The 22,907-nt window shown below is 45.5% G+C and overlaps 1 protein-coding gene across 2 annotated transcripts in view; it reads right to left on the reverse strand.

The window, feature by feature from the left end:
• SMARCAL1 (SNF2 related chromatin remodeling annealing helicase 1) overlaps positions 1 to 22,907 on the reverse strand; it is a 106,975-nt gene that overhangs the window by 58,703 nt on the left and 25,365 nt on the right. For both annotated transcript variants that reach the window (XM_073634406.1, XM_073634405.1), the window contains exon 5: positions 16,170 to 16,220. In XM_073634406.1, coding sequence (XP_073490507.1) covers positions 16,170 to 16,220 — 51 coding nt within the window. The remainder of the gene's footprint in view (positions 1 to 16,169; positions 16,221 to 22,907) is intronic.

Genomic DNA, 22,907 nt, shown 5'->3' on the forward strand with positions numbered 1-22,907 from the left:
ATCAAATTCTGTGAGCAGGGGCAGGACTGAGCCAGGCTGTGTGTGTCCAGTACTAGCAAGGTGTACCTAATAAAGTGGCCGGTGAGTGTATATGTGAATTGTTACATTTTAGTTACGTGTTATCTTTTGGGAAGCTAGGCCTCCCCTAATAATATGCAAATTAACTTGTTGGGCTGGTTCGTGAAGCTCAGCACAGGAAATGATGCTACAGGAAATGATGTAGGCTGGAAGCAAGGGGAGGGGAAAGGACTTGAACAACCATGTGTTAAGAAACAAAAAAAAAAAAAAACTGTTGTTTGCAGGACTGTGAGAAGGAAAGAGCAATAAGAAGATTCCATCCAAGGAAGGCCCAAGTGAGTAGATAGTAGTATACTTATTTCATACATCGTACATGCTTATTTGTTAGGAAGGAGATAGCTTGTGCATGTTGTTGTGCATCCAAGGATGGATTGGAGTCATCAGGTTTACCATACATCAAACTACTTAGTAATTTGATGTTTGGTAAACCAGTTGACTCCGATCCATCCTTAAAGCGGAGTTCCAAGCTTTTTTTGTTTATTAAAAGTCAGCAGCTACAAAAAGTTTAGCTGCTGACTTTTAACAAACAAACAGACACTTACCTGTTCCGCGGTCCAGCAATGTGGCTGCACGGAGCCCCGCTTCTCTCCCCCTCCTCTCCTCGGCGCCTCCATTGAAACTGTGGGCACCCGGCCGTGACAGCTTGCATACGCGAGTCGTGCTGCGCTCTCCTAGTGGACAGGCAATCTTCTAGGACCTGTCACATGTCCCAGAAGATTGCCGAGAGGGAGGGGCCACCTAGGGGGAGAGGAGTCGCCGCCTAGGCGGCCCATAGGCAGAAGGAGGAAGTGGGACAGGAAGTCCTTCTCTAAAGTAGGCACCCACTCCCCCCCCCCAAAAAAAATGACATGCCAAATGTGGCATGTAAGGGGGCGAGGAGTGCTTAAAGCAGAATTTCCACTTTTGGGTGGAACTCCGCTTTAAACACACGTCAATGGACACCTCTGCTGGTCGGACCACCAACGGGCTTTTACTAACCTCTTCTAACTCACCTAACTTAGCACCCCACAGAGGATCAAGGATTGGGACACCCATGGAATCAAGAGCAACCTTTATAATCCTGCATGGGAATGAGGTGTTCTCCACCTGCACCTACGGTTTGTTTCTACCCTACAGGGTTACTGCAACCTCAGCAGATGTAACTCTAAAAAGTAAAAGATGGAAGCTGCATGGTCAGAAATGCTTCAGCTCTGCCTCCTCCCAAGTCATGCCCAGTAATGATTTTCACCCGCTTATGGGCTTAGTTCTAGAGGTGGATAGAGCTCTGAGTGGTGCTTTGGGACATTTGGGTCTCAGGAGACACAAGTCATCTTCTTTTTCATCCTATTGATAAACTTTTTTTGAGGTAATCAATATATTTGGATCACTTACTATACTATAAGGGCTCTCTCACCTCCCTCTTATTTTTTGGAGGCCACCCCAAACCGACTCACAGGTCTTTAACCACTTCCGGACCACCTGCAATGTGCTGCTGTACAGGCAAATCGACGTACTGGTACGTCACTGCCTTCTTCCAGGTTTAGAGCATGTGCACCCCCCCCCCCCCCCCACCACTACCACTGATACCCGCTGTGATTGTACACAGCACAGGAGTCTGTCAACAAGCCCCGGACAATATTTACTGAATTATTGGTCGGGACCTGCTGGTGTCCAAATACAGCCCAGAGCCTGGTGTTGACAATCAACACAGGGCTCTGTACAGAGGAAAACAGGGATATTACTTGCAGCCCCATTACTTACATGCCATTCCCTGTTCTACACTGTGCCCCTGTGTGGAGGAAACCATCTTGGAAAGGAACAGGGCATTGCTTCCTCATGTCAGAGGAGCCCCCCAATGACTGGTGATCTGATGACTCTCAGCATGAGAGGCTTAGAAAGCACAGATCCACAGAATAGATGAAACAGAAGCAGGGAGATCCTTGTACTGCAGCTTCTCAGTTACAGCTTCCTCTCCAGAAAGGTGAACAGTGAGCAGCACAGTAGTGACAACACCTGGTTTGTTAGTTTCCTTTGTCTAGTTATAGGGCTACCCGCTCCAAAGCCCTCCTTGTTTGTTGTTCATTGTATTTTGCATTAACATCTTTTGCGCATGATCGCTTAGTCATTTACTTCCCTTTCAAAAGTAAGTGGGTGAGCGCTGTCACCCAAGTGCCACTCCTGGCACAAGGCGTTATACATGTAGTCAGTTTTGCCGGTTATCAGCTTTCCTTTCCTCACACAGAGACGGCGTGTACTGTAAGTAAAGGAGAGTCAATCTGACAGGGCACAGTGAGTACAGCATTTACACTGATCATCAGTGCAGCTCATCAGTGCCAATTAGTGCCACCTATCAGTACCCACCAGTGATGCCCATCATTGCAGCCTCATCAGCGCACATCAGTGCAGCCTCATCAGAGCAGAACAAAAATTACTTATTTGCAAATCTTTGTAACAGAAACTCAGTGCAGCTTCATCAGCGCCCATCAGTGCAGCCTCATCAGTGTCCACCAGTGCATCCTCATCAGTTCTCATCAGCACACATCAGTGTATCCTCATCAGCGCACACCAGTGCAGCCTCATCAACGCACATCAGTGCAGTTCTCCTCAGCGCACATTATTCCATTCATTCATGCATTTGGGTGGCAAAAAAATGAATGTAATCTATACACTGGGGGGAGAACCTCTGGGGGAATCTAGGATGGAGAAGGACCTGGGGTCCTAGTAGATGATAGGCTCAGCAATGGCATGCAATGCCAAGCTGCTGCTAACAAAGCAAACAGAATATTGGCATTAAAAGGGGGATCAACTCCAGAGATAAAACGATAATTCTCCCGCTCTACAAGACTCTGGTCCGGCCGTACCTGGAGTATGCCTTCCAGTTCTGGGCACCAGTCCTCAGGAAGGATGTACTGGAAATGGAGCGAGTACAAAGAAGGGCAACAAAGCTAATAAAGGGTCGGGAGGATGTTAATTATGAGGAAAGGTTACGAGCACTGAACTTATTCTCTCTGGAGAAGAGACGCTTGAGAGGAGATATGATTACAATTTATAAATATCGTACTGGTGACCCCACAATAGGGATAAAACTATTTTCGCGGAAGGGAGTTTAACATGACTCGTGGCCACTCATTAAAATTAGAAAAAAAGAGGTTTAACTTTAAACTACGTAGAGGGTTCTTTACTGTAAGAGCAGCAAGGATGTGGAATTCCCTTCCACAGGCGGTGGTCTCAGCAGGGGGCATCGATAGTTTCAAAAAACTATTAGATAAGCACGTCAACGACCGCAACATACAGGGATATACAATGTAATACTGACATATAATCACACACATAGGTTGGACTTGATGGGCTTGTGTCTTTTTTCAGCCTCACCTACTATGTAACATCAGTGTAGAAGAAAAATTATTATTTGCAAATCTTTGTAACAGAAACTAAGAAAATGTTTATTCAGCAAAAAATAAAAACCCCAGTGGTGAATAAATAGCACCAAAAGGTTGGTATGAGGCTTTGTGTTTTATTCCAGAAAGAAAAAAAAAATAGCACCAAAAGAAAGCACCATAAGAAAGCACCATCTGTTTAAAAAAAAAAAAAAAAATTGTCATATGTGTACAGTGTTACATGACCGCGTAATTGTCATTCACAATGTTAAAGCGCTGAAAGCTGAAAATTAGCCTGGGCAGGAAGGGGGGTGGAAGCGGCCGGTATCGAAGTAGTTACCCAACACATGTACTCAATGAAAAAACACTACATTTTCCCTTTTAGTCATTATCTTGCTCTCTAATTAGACCGGAGTCCTGTTAATATAAAAAAAAAAGAAGAATAGCTAATTGCTTTTGTCACTTGCAAAAAAAAGCAAACGACTTCTCCCGATTCTGCGTGTCTCTGCAGTTTTGTGCACAACAAACACGGAATCCCAGCTCTGCTGCGTTTTATTAAAGGTAGCTGCATCCTGTAATTTATTCCTTGATTAAATTTCATATGAATGATGGATAATTATAAAGCTCTGTATTAAAAAAAAAAAAAAAAGTAAAAAAATCTGGTGTACAGAAAGTCTTTGCTTTGAAATAGCAAAGCGCACCAAACAACGGGAGGCTTGGAGTAATGTTTACAGGAGTTAATGCAGTGCTAAGCTTAATAATAAAGTCCATGTTCCAATTACCTGCACTTTCCCGCTTGCTGAAAATAACTACCTACCCGCGCCACAAAGGGAAATTCCGCAAAAGATCCTCCCTGCTATCCAGTTCCAAGAAAGTGCAATTATTTCCACTAATGCTTTTGTGCGCGGAGATTTTCCTGCCGATTTTGTTTTCCAGGAAGCCGGTGTGTTGTCCCGGCACGCCAAGGCTAAATGGCGAAAATGCTCGCTCGCTATTTCGAGGAGTCTCACTCAGTGTTTTTTGTTTAATGTGTGTTCTTTTTTAAAATGATAGAACATCGAGTCGCCCTCAGCCGCTCGACAGAGCGTACAGACAAGGACAATGGATCTGATGTGTTCTTTTATCTCTGCACATGAAGAGAAATTCTGAGAGTTAAGTATAAAAAAATGGTTATAGAATTGAGGCCTCTTTAGTGATAGTGACAATGTAGCTGGTTAACAATGACCTCCTGTAAAACGCTGCGTCTGCAATGGTCCGCCGTTCTTCACATAGAACGATTCCGGGATAAACATTAAAGAGCCGCAGTTTACAGACAAGTCTAAAATGGTTTATTGCTTTGCTTGGAAGATAAATGTAACCATACATGGGGAGCAATGCAATCTGTAGATCCATTTTCCTTGTTAACTACTTTAAGACCAGCTCTATACTAACGCTTCTTACATATACGTAAAAATCATCATTTTTTGCTAGGAAATTACCTAGAACCCCCCCAAACATATATATCTTTTAAGCAGGGGCCCTAGAGAATAAAATGGTGGGTGATGCAATTTTTTTAGGTCACATGGTACTTGTGCAGCAGTTTTTCAAACACCATTTTTTTTTTTTTTAAATACACTTTCATGAATTTTAGCGCAAAGAAACACAATATAACACCCATTTTTTTGTGAAATATAAAAGATGGTTTTATGCCGAGTAAACAGATACCAAACATGTCACACTTTAAAATTGGGCATGAATGAGGAATGGCCACAAACTATACCGTACATTAAGTTATCCATAGGCGATGCTTTAAAAGCCTTTACAGGTTACCACTTTAGATTTACACAGGAGGTCTGGTTCTAGAAGGATTGTTCTCCATCTGACATTTGTGGTGATACTCCACGTGTGGTGCAATCGCTGTTTATGTATGCATGCGCGACCGATGCATGCGTTCGCCTTTGCACACGACCACAGGGGAACAGGACCACTTTAACCACTTGCAACTGGCCTATAGCAGTTTTGCTGCTACGGGGTGGCCGCATTGCGCAGAATAATGTGTATATACGTGATCCTGCACTTTCAGGTATCGGGTGCGAGTGCGCGCTGACTGCTGCTTGCTCCTGTTGCAATTCTACACAGTGGGAGCTGATCAGTGGGTCCCGCGGACCCGATTTACACTGGCACCCGCTGATCGTTCGGTACACAGGCAGAGGACGGTGTCAGTAGAGCAATGGACATGTCAGTAGGGCAGTGGTTGGTGTCAGAAAGACAGTGGATGGTGTCAGTCAGTAGAGTAATGGACGTGTCAGTAGGACAGAGGTTAGTATCATTCATTAGGGCAGAACACTTTCTCAGTAGGGCAGCGGACGGTGCCAGTAGGGCTGAAAAGTGTGTCAGTAGGGCAGCAGACGGTGCCAGTAGGGCAGCGGACAGTGCCAGTAGGGCAGAGAAGGGTGTCAATAGGGCAGAGGACGGTGCCAGTAAGGCAGAGGACTATGTCAGTAGGGCAGTGGACGGTGTCAGTAGGGCAGTGGACGGTGTCAGTAGGGCAGTGGACGGTGTCAGTAGGGCAGTGGACGGTGTCAGTAGGGCAGTGGACGGTGTCAGTAGGGCAGTGGACGGTGCCAGTAGGGCAGTGGACGGTGCCAGTAGGGCAGTGGACGGTGCCAGTAGGGCAGTGGACGGTGCCAGTAGGGCAGAGGACGGTGCCAGTAGGGCAGAGGACGGTGCCAGTAGGGCTGAAAAGTGTGTCAGTAGGGCAGCAGACAGTGCCAGTAGGGCAGCGGACAGTGCCAGTAGGGCAGAGGACGGTGCCAGTAGGGCTGAAAAGTGTGTCAGTAGGGCAGAGGACGGTGTCAGTAGGGCAGTGGATGGTGTCAGTAGGGCAGTGGACGGTGCCAGTAGGGCAGAGTACGTTGTCAGTAGGGCAGAGGACGGTGCCAGTAGGGCAGAGGACGGTGCCAGTAGGGCAGAGATCTGTGTCAGTAGGGCAGAGGGCACTGTCAGTAGGGCAGAGGACGGTGCCAGAAGGGCAGTGGACGGTGTCAGAAGGGCAGTGGACGGTGTCAGTAGAGCAGAGGACGGTGTCAGCAGAGCAGAGGACGGTGTCAGCAGAGCAGAGGACGCTGTCAGTAGAGCAGAGGACGCTGTCAGTAGAGCAGAGGACGCTGTCAGTAGAGCAGAGGACGCTGTCAGTAGAGCAGAGGACGGTGTCAGTAGAGCAGTGGACGGTGTCAGTGAGGCAGTGGACGGTGTCAGTAGAGCAGTGGACGGTGTCAGTAGAGCAGTGGACGGTGTCAGTAGAGCAGTGGATGGTGTCAGTAGAGCAGTGGATGGTGTCAGTAGAGCAGAGGACGGTGCCAGTAGGGCAGAGGACGGTGCCAGTAAGGCAGAGAAGGGTGTCAGCAGGGCAGGAGACGGTGTCAGTAGAGCAGTGGACGGTGTCAGTAGGGCAGTGGACGGTGTCAGTAGGGCAGTGGACGGTGCCAGTAGGGCTGAAAAGTGTGTCAGTAGGGCAGCAGATAGTGCCAGTAGGGCAGCGGACGGTGCCAGTAGGGCAGAGGACGGTGCCAGTAGGGCAGAGGACGGTGTCAGTAGGGCAGAGGACGGTGTCAGTAGGGCAGTGGACGGTGTCAGTAGGGCAGTGGACGGTGCCAGTAGGGCAGAGGACGGTGCCAGTAGGGCAGAGGACGGTGCCAGTAGGGCTGAAAAGTGTGTCAGTAGGGCAGCAGACAGTGCCAGTAGGGCAGCGGACAGTGCCAGTAGGGCAGAGGACGGTGCCAGTAGGGCTGAAAAGTGTGTCAGTAGGGCAGAGGACGGTGTCAGTAGGGCAGTGGACGGTGCCAGTAGGGCAGAGTACGGTGCCAGTAGGGCAGAGGACGGTGCCAGTAGGGCAGAGGACGGTGCCAGTAGGGCAGAGGACGGTGCCAGTAGGGCAGAGATCTGTGTCAGTAGGGCAGAGGGCACTGTCAGTAGGGCAGAGGACGGTGCCAGAAGGGCAGTGGACGGTGTCAGAAGGGCAGTGGACGGTGTCAGTAGAGCAGAGGACGGTGTCAGCAGGGCAGAGGACGGTGCCAGAAGGGCAGTGGACGGTGTCAGTAGGGCAGAGGGCACTGTCAGTAGGGCAGAGGACGGTGTCAGTAGAGCAGAGGACGCTGTCAGTAGAGCAGAGGACGCTGTCAGTAGAGCAGAGGACGGTGTCAGTAGAGCAGAGGACGGTGTCAGTAGAGCAGAGGACGGTGTCAGTAGAGCAGAGGACGGTGTCAGTGAGGCAGTGGACGGTGTCAGTAGAGCAGTGGACGGTGTCAGTAGAGCAGTGGACGGTGTCAGTAGAGCAGTGGACGGTGTCAGTAGAGCAGTGGACGGTGTCAGTAGAGCAGTGGACGGTGTCAGTAGAGCAGTGGACGGTGTCAGTAGAGCAGTGGATGGTGTCAGTAGAGCAGAGGACGGTGCCAGTAGGGCAGAGGACGGTGCCAGTAAGGCAGAGAAGGGTGTCAGCAGGGCAGGAGACGGTGTCAGTAGAGCAGTGGACGGTGTCAGTAGGGCAGTGGACGGTGTCAGTAGGGCAGTGGACGGTGTCAGTAGAGCAGTGAATGTCCTTGTATCAGTAGTTTTTTTTATTTTGTATTATTTTATTTTTTACAATATTTTTTATTATTATTTATTTTTTACAATTTTTTTTTAGGAGCCCCATTGGGGGGAGGGGGTTTGGTGAAATATCAGGAGTCTAAAGGGACCCCTAATGTCTCACATTTGAGACAGAGAAAAGAACTGAGAACAGAGATTCCCGCTCGCTTCCTTTGCAGCCTCAGTGAATGAATGGGAAGTGCTCTGTGCTGAGCGGCTTCCTGTTAACTCTCAAACTGAAGCCTAGTAAACAGTTTACTAGCCTTCAGTTATGAATGGACACAGTTAGCGATCAGTACCGATCACCCTTTCATCCAAAGCTATTGTTGAGGATACGCCAATCCAGATAGCGGCGCATAGAGACCAGCTCAAGCAGTGTGTAGGAGAATCTTGATTGAAGAAAAAAAAAAAAGTCATCTTGAATGTAAAAAAAAAAAAAATGGTTAGCAGTAGCGAAAAGGTGTTCATCCTTATAGGACAAAAACCTGAGACATGTTGGGAGTAGGAGGGGCATACCAGGCTGGTCACTGGGTTCTGTTTTTCCTTTGCCAGTGTCCAAATCCTCCAGCAGGCGGCAATATTACCCAACAGCCTCTGAATCCTGTGTCCCTCAATAAACGAGAAAGAAACACAATTGCTGCAACTGACCCGTCCACTAATCCTTCCACCGACAAACAATCTGCTCCTCCCCCACAGCTCTCTATTACATCTTCATCAGAGGAGGGAGATCAGATAACTATGACCGCCAGGGAACGTGGGGTTAAGCGCACTTGCAACGGTGGAGAAAATAAAAGCGAGGCGGATTTATGACATTGCAGTGAATACGGTTCAAATTAAATTAGGTGCTAAATAATTGCTGCAATTTCCTGGCTTATTACAGAGTGCTCTTCTTTTCTTCTTCTTCTTCTTTTTTTTTTACAGCCGCGATTTCAGAACAGTGCTGGCCGGCATGAATCACAGCATCGCCTAACACAACCTTTTCATCCGAGTCTGACGGAGCGCTGGGCCCGCGCCGAGCAGGGGGTGGAGAGGAACGTTAAGCTTCATAAACAATTATTTGCAAAATAGACTCATTCCGGAGATAAACCTTCTTTTTCATGAGCTCCATTTAGCAGAGTAAATATGTACATTTCCCGCAGCAAAATCCGGCTGTGTCTGCACACACATAGACCGGCTCTACAGCACCCGTACCGCCAGCTGACACCGTCACTGCGCTGGGATTCAACGCAATTTATTACTTACATTACTTAGAACCCCCAAAAACATTATATACATTTTTAAGCAGAGGCCCTAGAGAATAAAATAGTTGGTGTTGCAATCTTTTTATGTCACACGCTGTTCATGCAGTGATTTTTCAAATGCAATTTTTTTTAGGGAAAAAATACACTTTAACCACTTGCCTACCGGGCACTTTCACCCCCTTCCTACCCAGGCCGATTTTCAGCGCTGTCACACTTTGAATGACAATTGCGCGGTCATGCAACACTGTACCCAAATGAAATTTTTATCATTTTTTCACACAAATAGAGCTTTCTTTTGGTGCTAAAAAAAAAAAAAAAAGTTTTTCTGTCAGTAAATTTTGTAAATAAGTAATTTTTCTCCTTCACTGAATTGCGCTGATGAGACGGAGCTGATAGGCTGCACTGATGAAGCAGCACTGAAGGGCACTGATTAGGTGGCACTGATCACTGATGGGCAGGAATTGATGGGCACTGAAAGGCAGCGCTGAATGGCATCACTAATGGACACTGGCGTCACTGATTGGCACTGCTGGGGCTGTACTGTAATCAGGGAACAGATGATCAGTGCCCCGATTACCCGTATAGGTCTCCCCTGCGGGGAGATGCCGCTGATCGATAAACGGTACTTTCTTATTTACATGTGACTGGCTGTGATTGGACACAGCTGATCACATGGGCAAAGAGCCTCATCATCAACTCTTTACCGAGATCGGGGTCCTGGGACACGGTGCGGGCACGTGAAAGTGGCGGTTCTGGGGCGCTGTCATATGACATTGTCCCAGAACGAGAGCGCATCCCGCCCACCGTCACTTTACTATACGGCGGGCGGGAAGTGCTTCATGAATTTTAATGCACAAAAATACAAAATATAACCCAATTTTTTGGTAAAGTATAAAAGATGATGTTACGCCAAGAAAATAGATAACATGTCACGCTTTAACCACTTGCCACCCAAGCCAAATGCTGGCATTCTTCTCCTACATGTAAAAATCATCATTTTTTGTTAGAAAATTACTTAGAACCCCCAAACATTCTATATTTTTCAGCAAAGACCCTAGGGAATAAAATGACGGTCATTCCAATTTTTTATGTCACACAGTATTTGCGCAGCAATTATTTAAATTTTTTTGGAAAAAAACTCATGAATAAAAAAAAACAAAAACAAAACACATTTATCCCAATTTTTTTTTATAATGTAAAAAAATGAGGTTAGGCTGAGTGAATAGATACCTAACATGTCACGCTTTAAAACTGCGCACACTCGTGGAATGGCGGCAAACTACAGTACCTAAAAATCTCCATAGCTCACGCTTTAAAAATATTTACAGGTTACATGTTTAGCGTTACAGAGGAGGTCTGTGCTAGAATTATTGCTCTCGCTCTAACAATTGCAGCAATACCTCACATGTGTGGTTTGAATGCCGTTTACATATGCATTCGCTTCTGCATGCGAGCACGAGGGGATGGGGGGGGGGGGGGGGGGGTTTGTTGTTTATTTTATTTTTTGATTTTTACACTTTCCTTTTATTTTCTATTTTTTGATTACTTTTATTCCTATTACAAGGAACGTAAGCATCCCATGTAATAGGAATAGAGCATGACAGGTCCTCTTTACGGAGAGATCTGGGGTCTAGAAGTCCCCAGATCTCTCCTCTATGCTGGAAAGCATGAGATCAAAAAAAAAAAATTGATCTGTTTACATCGATGTGTTTACATCTGCCGGCGCCAGTTTTCGGCCTCTGAGGGTCATAGAGACGGCTGGGAACCATCTGGTTAACGGCCAGCTTTATGGTAAACTGGATTCATTCCCAGCTCCACGATTGCATGGGAGAGACCAGAGAAGCACTGGAGGGCGGCGGGAAGGAAAACGTCCCCTCCCGCCACCTGTAAAAGCAATCAAACGGCTAAACAGCCGCTAAGGTGGCAGGGAATCGCTGGCTGAAATTCAAGATATCCGTATGATGCCTGTAGCTGCACTCATCATCCAGATACCTCCACTAGAAGTCCCCGACATCATATGACATCAACCCAGAGGAAGTGATTAAAATTGCACGCGCTTGTAAAATGGCGGCAAACTGCGGTAATTAAAAATCTCCATCGGCAACGCTTTAAACATTTTTTACAGGTTACCAGTTTAGGGTTACACAGGAGGTCTGGAGCTAGAATTATTGCTCTTGCTATAACGTTCATGGCGATACCTCATCAGGGGGATGGGGACAGGCCTCCCAGGACCATAGAGATGGCCGGAGACCACCTGGATCATGGCCAGCTCTATCATAGCCCGGCGGTACTGCGATAATGTGATTGAACCCTAACAGATTGAATTTTACAAATAATTTCATCTACCTAATGAACTGGTTATTTTCTAAGACAGTTTTTCTTGAAGGCGCTTCGGTATTCACCTCATGCTCAGTTTAATGATATTGGTTCACTTTAAATAAAACTGGTCTAAAAAAGATTAAAACGGTCATCGTATTAACCACTTGCTGCCCCGCGCTATAGCCTAAAGACAATCAAACCAAAAACACTGAAATTTGTCCAAACAAGGGTGCAATATTACTAGTCACTGCATATTATTTTAGTAAACATCCCTGGTATGAAAAATTTCTAAACATGGGACTGCACAAAGTCCGACGTCACAATCAAGACAATGGAACCTGGTTACCTTTCTGATTTCCTTTCCACTGTCATCTCGCTTCGAGCAACAAACCACGCACATCCTTGTAGGGGATGACTTTTTCTCGGTTGATGGGATTTAGTCCATGAAGTGACGACCATTCAAGCATTCCGGGTTGACAACGCCAACAGCACGACGTCCAGCTCTATTCACAGCTATTGATGGTGTTTGGATGTTCACAAAGATACGTTTGGCTACTTTCCAAATGAAGTCAGAATGAATCACAGGCTTATCACTCTCTTTTGAGCAGAATGTAGGCGTTCCACAAGCATTGCTCAAGAAGATGCCTGAAGATCTTCTTATAGTTCTTCTTTTGCCATTTCCTCATTGCTGGGTAGAATGTCATTCCTTGGTCGGCTCTGTCAACACCTCCCATGGTGTTATTGTGGTCTATCACTACTTGGTGGCTTCATGATTTCTTTCCCATACCATAACAGTGGAGGCATTATGAATAGAGGTCGACCGATATGGGTTTTTCTCTGGCCGATGCCGATATTTAGAAATCGCGGTGGTCGATGGCCAATATATGATGCCGATTTTTTGGGGGCGATATGTTAAGCCGATTTTTTTTTTTTTTTTCCCTTCATCTCATAATATCTAACAGTTAGACCTTTTTTTAACACTGGAGCATTTTTCAGGCGCTTTTGGGCTAAAAATAGCGCCTGTAAAGTGCCTCCAAAACAGTGCTTTCACACTGAAGCGATGCGCTGGCAGGATGTTAAAAAAAAAAAAAAAAGTCCTGCAAGCAGCATCTTTGGAGCAGTGTGTATACCGATCCTCCACCACTCCTGCCCATTGAAATGAATGCGCACCGCCGCCAAAGCGCCTGCAAAGCGATTCGGCAGCGGCGCTTCACGGGCGCATTTCATCGGCCGCTAGCTGGGTTATAAGCGCCCCGCTAGCAGCCGAATAGCGCCGATAAAATGATAGTAAAGCGCCGCTAAAACTAGCAGCGTTTTATCGTCAACGCCTGCCCGCTCCAGTGTGAAAGCAACCTTAATTAATAAGTGATACAGAAAATTTCTTACATTTAAACATTTATTAAACAAAACAAACCAATCAGTTCACTTGTATGTATAATTTAGATTTAAAAAAAAAATAATAAAACTAAATCTTAAATATTAAATACACAAAAACAGGTAATCAAACTTTTGGACGAAAAAAAAAAATGGGCTAACTTTACTGTTTTAGTTTTTTTTTAATTCATTAGTGTATTTTTTCCAAAAAAATAGCATTTGAAAGACCGCTGCGTAAATACCGTGTGACATAAAATATTGCAACAACCGCTATTTTTTTTTTTTTTCTTTCAAAAATCTTTTATTGGTTTTGTACAGAGCACAACCGCTATTTTATTCCCTAGGGTCTCTGCTAAAAAAAAACATATATATCATTTTTGGGGGTTCTAAGTGATTTTCTAGCAGAAAATACAGGATTTTTACTTGTAAGCAACAAGTGTCAGAAAAGATTTAGTCTTTAAATGGTTAAACTGAGAATTCCTACACAGGGAGTTCAGTCCATTGATAAGTAGAAACATTGTATCTCTTCTTGGTTCTTTTATCAGACTTGGCAGGCTGCCCAGAGAGGACAAACAAGTCGCTCCACCGAAGCGCATTGACTTCTATTACAGAAGTCATTTGCAAGTCGCGCTGAAGTTATAATCGGCCTTTTTTTATCAGCACAATCGGCCGATGCCGATTAATTAAAAAAGTGCTAAATATCGGTCGATATATCGGTCGACCTCTAATTATGAACTGTACTCATTAAGCACACATCTTTCTTGTCACGCCACGGCAGTGCCATCATTTTGCCTTTCTGCCAGGCAACCATTTCTCCAGTCTTCAGCTTCTTATTGCCAAACATTGGCAGCATGTCGCGCCAGTTAGCCCTAACGGTTCCATAGGCATCTGTTTTGTTTTGCAGAAGAAACTCAAAGTTCAGGAGACATATAAAAGTTGTCGGTTGTTACGCAATAGCCCTGATTTAGCAATGGCTCGATGAGTGAAAGAACGGAAGATGTTGCCATTCCATAGTTGCTGTATTTTGGATTGAATTTTGTTCCTTTCCAAGTGTATAGGACGGAATTCCAAATGTAGCCAGGTGACGATTCTCATAGCATGTAGGATTTTACGTCAAATCGTGCTCTCTTTGATGCAAAGTATTATACCTTCCCTTGTAGGCCATTAGACTTTCATCTATGCTGATATCTCTTTCTGGCACATAGCTCCATTGGAAATTCTTTAGAATCATTTAAGATACTTCCCAAATTTTCTTTACTTTTGGTGCAGAACGAGTAGTTTCATCAAATTCTTTGTTGTTTTCGAAGTGTAAATATTTCATGATCCGGGAAAACCTGTACTCTGACATGACCATGCCAAAGAATATAGTTACATAGTAGGTGAGGTCGGAAAAAGACACAAGTCCATCAAGTCCAACCTATGTGTGTGATTATGTGTCACTATTACATTATATATCCCTGTATGTTGCAGTCGTTCAGGTGCTTAGGTTCAGTCTTGTTAAATTCCCTTTCTGCAAAAAAGTTTTATCCCTATTGCAGGGTCACCAGTACAGTATTTGTAAATTGAAATCATATCCCCTCTCAAGCGTCTCTTCTCCAGAGAGAATAAGTTCAGTGCTTGCAACCTTTCCTCATAACTAAGATCCTCCAGACCCTTTATTAGCTTTGTTGCCCTTCTTTGTACTCGCTCCATTTCCAGCCCATCCTTCTTGAGGACTGGTGCCCAGAACTGTACAGCATACTCCAGGTGCGGCCGGACCAGAGTCTTGTAGAGCGGGAGAATTATCGTTTTATCTCTGGAGTTGATCCCCTTTTTAATACCAATATTCTATTTGCTTTGTTAGCAGCAGCTTGGCATTGCATGCCATTGCTGAGCCTATCATCTACTAGGACCCCCAGGTCCTTTTCCATCCTAGATTCCCCCAGAGGTTCTCCCCCCAGTGTATAGATTGCATTCATATTTTTGCCACCCAAATGCATTATTTTACATTTTTGTACAATAAACCTCATTTGCCATGTAGTTGCCCACCCCATTCATTTGTTTAGATCTTCTTGCAAGGTTTCCACATCCTGCGGAGAAGTTATTGCCCTGCTTAGCTTAGTATCGTCTGCAAATACAGAGATTGAACTGTTTATCCCATCCTCCAGATCGTTTATGAACAAGTAGTGGCAAGTAATTTATTAGTTGGCCAATATCACTTCTGCAGGGGTTTCCCCACCACTCCCTAAAGTATTATTAGGCCCAGAAATTTCCAAATGTCATCTTTGGTCACTGGTTCACACTTTCTGCTTCTTGGAAACTTCCGATGCGTAGTAGCGAATTGTTGCTCTTTGTAACGGTTTGTCTCAGTAACAATTTTTTCAATAACCTCATCGGTCAGAAATATCTGTAAGTATGCCAAAGGAATTTTCATATTCAACGTCAGCTTTCATACCACATGCTCCAGTAAATGGGAATCTTGGGGGCGCTGCCTGATCCTTACCACAGTCAATACAGCACCAAGTTGGCACATCACCGAGCTCAGTCGCAGAATCGTCGCTGTCGTCGCTTTCAGCGTCTGATGACGAATTTCCCCACGAATCACTATCGCTCGATTCTGCAAGTGATTCTAATTCGCCATCGCTGTTTTCTAGCTGATCTAAAACCATTTTTGACCTAAAAGGGACGCTTTTTGGATGCCATGGACATTCTCAAGTTTCCAGGCAGAAAGAATGGTAACGGTGCAGGCAGGGCACTGGACAGAACTGAGGTGAAATGGTTTGATACAGTATTGTAATCCTAACAGATTACAATGTATTGTGTGTATGTTATGTTTTAAATTTTTTTTAATTTCCCGCTGGCTCCGCCCCCATGCGTCACGTCGCTCGCAGGAAAAAGAACCCAGAAGATGGATGCATCAGCCGGAGGACAAACTGGGAGGACCGTAAGGACAAGGTAAGTAACAGTACAGGGTTACTGCGGTGTAATCCCGAGTGTGGCTCAGGGGTTGCCGCTTTTGGCACTGAAAATTAACCCCCGATCCACACTCGGGATTACCGCCAGGGAGGTTAATATTGGGACACTTACCTGTCCAGGGATCCAGCGATTTCCACACCCGAGCCGATTCTTCAACGGTTTCAGGTGCAGGTGCCATAACAAATGTTTAATAATCAGTGCTTTTGAATTGAAAAACTAAAATATAAGAAAAGTAACTCACTCAGTTTTTGGTAATCTTCCAACAGAAAGCTCCATTTTCTGGTCTTTGTGTCTGTAAAGTAAAAAAAAAAAAGATATTGCTGTAATTAATAAACAACTTCTGCAAACCTCCAGTGTCCAGTAATCTATAGTATTAAAGTGCAGCAGGAGCCCCCCCAACACACCCCCTTATTTTTATCTGAGCCCAATCCGATCCAGCGATATGCACGAGAGCAGCAGCTCTCTCTGCTGTTTTCCTACTCATTTGGGCTGATTGATAGCAGGAGCAGCCATCGGCTTCCACTGCTGTCAATCAAATACTGTGATAGAAAGGCCAGACTGTGGCCATTGAAAGTAGAAATTGTCCTGGTGTCAGTGGAGATACACAATGCATCTTTGGTATTAGGGGGAGGAATAGTGCCCCATCATTAGTGTCAGTGAAAGAAATAGTGCCCCATCATTGATGTTAGTGGAAGGAATATTGCCTCACTATTGGTATCAATGGGGTAAAGCGTGCCCCATCATTGGTGTAATTGTGGGAAATCGTGCCCCATCATTGGTGTAATTGTGGGAAATCGTGCCCCATTATTGGTGTCATTGGGGGAAATCGTGCCCAATCATTGGTGTCATTGGGGGAAATCGTGCCCCATTATTGGTGTCATTGGGGGAAATCGTGCCCCATTATTGGTGTCATTGGGGGAAATCGTGCCCCATCATTGGTGTCATTGGGGGAAATCGTGCCCCATCATTGGTGTCATTGGGGGAAATCGTGCCCCATCATTGGTGTCATTGGAGCCTCACCAGTGCCCATCAGTACAGCCTCATCAGTTCCATAAAGAATCAGTGCATAAAGGAAAGAGAAAGGCGCCTCTAAGTGCAGTGGTTAAAGGATTTATTAGAGGCACAATGGGATTAAAAACACTTACATAGAATGATCCTTCCGAAACTTAAAGGTGGACTAGGTTTACCAGATATCCATAAGTATTATGAGGCGTGCCATATCACTAGACTAATTGACTGGCACATACATACTCACACTAAAGATTGGATCACTCTGGAAGACTCATATGCCAATATCCCTTTATCCAATGCCCCGTGGACTAACAGCAAGGTCATTCCCAGGGAATACTTAAGTCATCCGCTCATAGGACCTACGCTAAATAGCTTCAGAAACGCATGTCACTCCCTCAAAATAATTCCCACACCAGGACCAATGACTCCCCTGACTGGCAACCCCGACTTTCCACCGGGTGTCTTGAGAAATAATACAACGAACAATAATACAGAACGCCCGATGAGAGCTCATCACTTCTTTGACAAAGGTTCTACCATCCCATTCGCTGCTCTACCTTCACACAACCCAGATAACAACATCTCATTTTTCCATTTCTTACAAATAAGACACTATCTGAGTAGCATCAAACCCATCTCGCAATGGTTTAGAGAATTGCACCCTATCGAATCACTATGTTCTATGACAAACCCCCAAAGCCATCTAATTTCAGCTGTATATTCGATGCTTTCTGGGGAAATCAATCACAAAGATAACCCGACCAACCAGAAATGGGAAGGAGAGCTTCAAATTGACCTCTCCCCCAGAAGATTGGGACAATATCTATGAACATACCCACAAAGGCTCTATCAACATCTCCGCACAAGAAAACAATTACAAACTGTACTCAAGATGGTACCGTACCCCGGAACGAATTCACATCTTTCATCCACATATATCACCATTGTGCTGGAGATGTAACTCTGAAGTAGTTTCTCTTCTACATATCTGGTGGGAATGCTCTCATATTAAACCATTCTAGGAACAGGTACACAGCTTGATATCCCGCATAACCACATACACACTAGACCTGTCTGCTGCTCAGTTTTTATTCCATCACACAACACTACCACAATCCACATACAGGAAGTCCTTAACGCTTCACCTCATAAACGCAGCTAAACAATGTATCCCACTATTTTGGAGAAAAATGAACCCACCAAAAATTTCGGATTGGTTAAAACGTGTCGATAAGATAGCGGAGATGGAAGACTTAATACATCAAGCTAAAGACAACCCCACAAAATTCCACAAAACATGGGCATGTTGGATACACTTTCGAGAATCCTCGGAGTTTCAGACACTTCTTCTTGATTCACACCCCAAATACACACTGGGATCTAACTGTCCCAACCCATAGAAGGGCTAACCTGAGATACAGCTCCAGTGTCCATCAGATCCACCCTAGTCCTACCCATACTCGTTCCGATCCACTCATTCCGGTTTCTACCCCCACCTAGCCATTATCACCCCTCTCTCCTCCCCTATTAAAGCCCACACCATACAAGGTAGAAGAGGCAAACACCCCTCTACCTTCTACCGTTAGAAATTTCTTCATAACTTAGAGTGAAACCGTCTACATTGCTAGCTTCCCCCCTCCCACTTACTATCCATATCTCTTTGTAGCTATGGAAATGAAAATTATAGAACAATATTCCTGAGAGTTCTCAGGGCAGCCTGTTGGACCAACACTGACATTACCTCACAATTGGCAATCACCGCCTCCCCCCCCCCCCCCCCCACACAGTTTGTTCCCAATAGGGGTGCTTGGGTAGGGAGAGGTATACCCTTGGTCCACATGGCGGAACTGACTGCTGTGTACACCCCGGAAAGAAAGATTTTTATATGATGATACACAATTAAATCACACACCTCTTACTATGTCAAGATTGTCTTGGGTTAATTGGAGGTTTCTAGACCTTATAAGTGCTCATTAAGAGATATTCTTTAGCGGTTCAAATAAACTTTTCCATTGTTTACTTAGGCGCAAATATGGATAGTACTCCACAGCGATATGTTTTATTGTTTATTTTCCGATTTAATGAGATTGTTTCCTTTCTGTGAGAAATACCACTTTGTACTGTCTGTTCATTTGTACAACTTAATCTTCTTAAATAAAAATTTTATGAGAAAAAAAAAAAAAAACACTTACAAGATAGTAAGAGGTCATAAGCATATAATGATTTGTCCTCATGCGGATCGCTGTAATCCTCGTCTGTCTGGGAGAGAGAGAACAGTCCTGCAGCTGTCAGAGTCCGTGTATTGGCGAGGAGGCGAAGAAGCGATGGGGCGGCCCGGGTTCTGGAACCAAGCTGTAATGCACCCGGCCGATGTGATCAGGTGAAGGTGGTTTGATGAAGGAGCTGTGCATGCTCCGAAATGCGTTACCGCCCACCACCATCACCTGATGTCACATCAGCCGCGTGCGTTCCAGCTTGGTTCCATAACCTGGGCCGCCCCATCGCATCTTCGCCTCCTCGCTATTCCATGTCACCAGGGACAGCTGCAGGACTGCTCTCTCTCTCTCTCTCCCAGACAGACTAGGATTACAGCAATCCGCATGAGGACAAATCATTATATGTCTATGACCTCTTACTATCTTGTAAGTGTTTTTAATCCCATTGTGCCTATAATAAATCTTTTAACCACTGCACTTAGAGGTGCCTTTCCCTTTCCTTTATGACCCTCCAGAGCTGCTTTTTCTCTACAAAGTGCTGCCTTCAGTGCCATCTCTCCACTGCTACTAAGGACCGGATACCCAGCCTCACCAGATGGCCCTCATCTCTCCCTCCCTTCTTGCCCATCAGTGTAGCCTCACCAGAGCGCCCTCATCTCTCCCTCCCTTCTTGCCCGTCAGTGCAGGCTCACCAGAGTGCCCTCATCTCTCCCTCCCTTCTTGTCCATCAGTGTAGCCTCACCAGAGCGCCCTCATCTCTCCCTCCCTTCTTGCCCGTCAGTGCAGGCTCACCAGAGTGCCCTCATCTCTCCATCCCTTCTTGCCCATCAGTGCAGCCTCACCAGAGCACCCTCATCTCTCCCTCCCTTCTTGCCCATCAGTGCAGCCTCACCAGAGTGCCCTCATCTCTCCCTCCCTTCTTGCCCATCAGTGTAGCCTCACCAGAGCGCCCTCATCTCTCCCTCCCTTCTTGCCCATCAGTGCAGCCTCACCAGAGCGCCCTCATCTCTCCCTCCCTTCTTGCCCATCAGTGTAGCCTCACCAGAGCGCCCTCATCTCTCCTTCCCTTCTTGCCCATCAGTGCAGCCTCACCAGAGCGCCCTCATCTCTCCCTCCCTTCTTGCCCATCAGTGCAGCCTCACCAGAGCGCCCTCATCTCTCCTTCCCTTCTTGCCCATCAGTGCGGCCTCACCAGAGTGCCCTCATCTCTCCCTCCCTTCTTGCCCATCAGTGCAGCCTCATCAGAGCGCCCTCATCTCTCCCTCCCTTCTTGCCCATCAATGCAGCCTCACCAGAGCGCCCTCATCTCTCCCTCCCTTCTTGTCCATCAGTGTAGCCTCACCAGAGCGCCCTCATCTCTCCCTCCCTTCTTGCCCATCAGTGTAGCCTCACCAGAGTGCCCTCATCTCTCCCTCCCTTCTTGACTATCAGTGCAGCCTCACCAGAGCGCCCTCATCTCTCCCTCCCTTCTTGCCCATCAGCGCAGCCTCACCAGAGCGCCCTCATCTCTCCCTCCCTTCTTGCCCATCAACGCAGCCTCACCAGAGCGCCCTTATCTCTCCCTCCCTTATTGCCTATCAGTGCATCCTCACCAGAGCACCCTCATCTCTCCCTCCCTTCTTGCCCAATCAGTGCAGCCTCATCTGTGTCCATGAATGCAGCCACAATATGTGCCCAACAGTGCAGTCTCACCAGTGCCCATCAATGAAGAAAAATTACTTATTTGCAAAAGTTTATAACAGAAACTAAGAAAAACATTTTTTCCCTCAAAATGTTCAGTATTTTTGAATTTTTTTTAGCAAAAAATAAAAACCCCAGTGGTGATTAAAAACCAGAAGAAAGCTCTATCAGCGTAACTGTCAAAGTGTGAAAGTGCTGAAAGCTGAAAATTGGCCTGGGCAGGAAGGGAGTGAAAGTGCCCGGTATTAAAGTGGTTAAACAGTGTGTTTTAGCATCACTTTAAGAGAGCGCAATGGGGGGAGGTAAAAACGCAGTTCAACTGCATGTTTTTAGCGTTTCTCCCCCCTCAAAAAAAAAAAAAAACTGCGTATATGTACCATATTATTATTATTACAGTGATTTATCCCCACAAGCTTCAGGGTTTGTGTGGCGTTTTACTTGCTTTTGGCTTATAAGAGGAAAGCGGAGGAACTCCACCTAGACCAGGGGGGTCTCAAACTGGCGACCCTCCAGCTGTTGCAGAACTACAAGTCCCATGAGGCATTGCAAAGCTGACAGTTACAAGCATGACTCTCACAGGCAGAGGCATGATGGGACTTGTAGTTCCGCAACAGCTGGAGTGCCTCCAGTTTGAGACCCCTGATATAGACGCATGTAGATAGTGTTCCTGGAAGAGAGTTGAAGCCAGGATCCCAACGCTACAAGACCTCAGAGCCCCTTATTGCAATACCACTCTTATTCGAGCCTTAGTAAAGGAGATTTTTTTTTTTTTCTCATTTTAACCACGCAGGCAAAATGCAAATCACGTCATGTCCAAACACTTCACCTCACTCCTCAGGTCAGGTCCGGGCTGTTTACTTCCATCTCTGGAGATCTCTCTTTATGCACAGATTGCAAATCCTCACTGGGAACACCGACTCCTTTCCTCATACATTATTGCTCAGGCCTGACAAGGCTTTTAAATGGATAAACCATTTTTTCCCCCCCGAGCTATTAAAGTCAGTAAAACTCGGAGCGGATGTAGATCATGGACTGGAGTAGCCGTCACATGCAGCCCACGAGCCGCAAAGCAATACAATGGCTTTGATCAAAGTGCAATCCTTTGGAGTACTGCAATAAATGCTTCGGGTAACCTAAAAACAATATTATTCAAATCAAGAAATCCTTCTGACCACTTCACCTCTACAGCTAGTTTTTTTTTTTTTTTTAATTGGGAAATCCGACTTTATTAAGCTTCAATTGACAGATACATAACAAGCATTAACTGTGTACATATATTAGAAAGTAGGTATTTACCTTGCACCTTGAAATTATTACATTCAATTTTCTTAATAGTTATACAGTTTGAGACAGAACCATTGATAAGCTTGGTACCACACTCTTAAGATGCACTTATTTATATTTCTTTTATTTTATTTTATTTCGCGGCCCTTACCTCTCTCTCCCCCCCCCATCATGTCATATACACTGTTTTATGTAACTGTGCAGCGTTGAGCCTTTAAGTACAGGTCTCTCCGTCTTCCAGCCATCTATCCCATACCTTTGAATATTTCTGTTTGCATCCTCTATGTATGTATATCAGCTTTTTATATGGTAGTACATTGTTTACATCTCTTTTCCAGGACGATGTTGTAGGGGGCAGAGACTGCATCCAGGTTTTAGCTATAGCTTTCCTAGCTGTAAATAGGGTTTCATGTATAAAGGTAGCATGAAACTTCTCTATATCTGTATCAGGTAGCAGCCCCAGTATACACAATTTTGGGTCCGTTACTACTGGGGAACCCATTTTATCATGTAGAAATTTTATCACTTGTGCCCAATAATCCTGTAAACATGGGCATTCCCATATCAAATGGTAAAAGGTTCCCGGTCCATGTGTACACATAAGGCACATCGAGCTCTGTGATGGTTGGAATTTGGCTATTCTTTTGGGTGTCAAGTATGTTTGGTGGACAATGTAGAGCTGTGTCAATCTGTCTGAGAGTTTTGGCGATGACTGTTTAACGTTCTCTAAAATTTCGTCCCAGTCCGAGTCACTGATGTCCCCTACGTTCTTTTCCCAACCTGATTTG

The sequence above is a fragment of the Aquarana catesbeiana genome, linkage group LG06 (genome assembly GCF_042186555.1).
Source record: "Aquarana catesbeiana isolate 2022-GZ linkage group LG06, ASM4218655v1, whole genome shotgun sequence".
Lineage (NCBI taxonomy): Eukaryota > Metazoa > Chordata > Amphibia > Anura > Ranidae > Aquarana > Aquarana catesbeiana.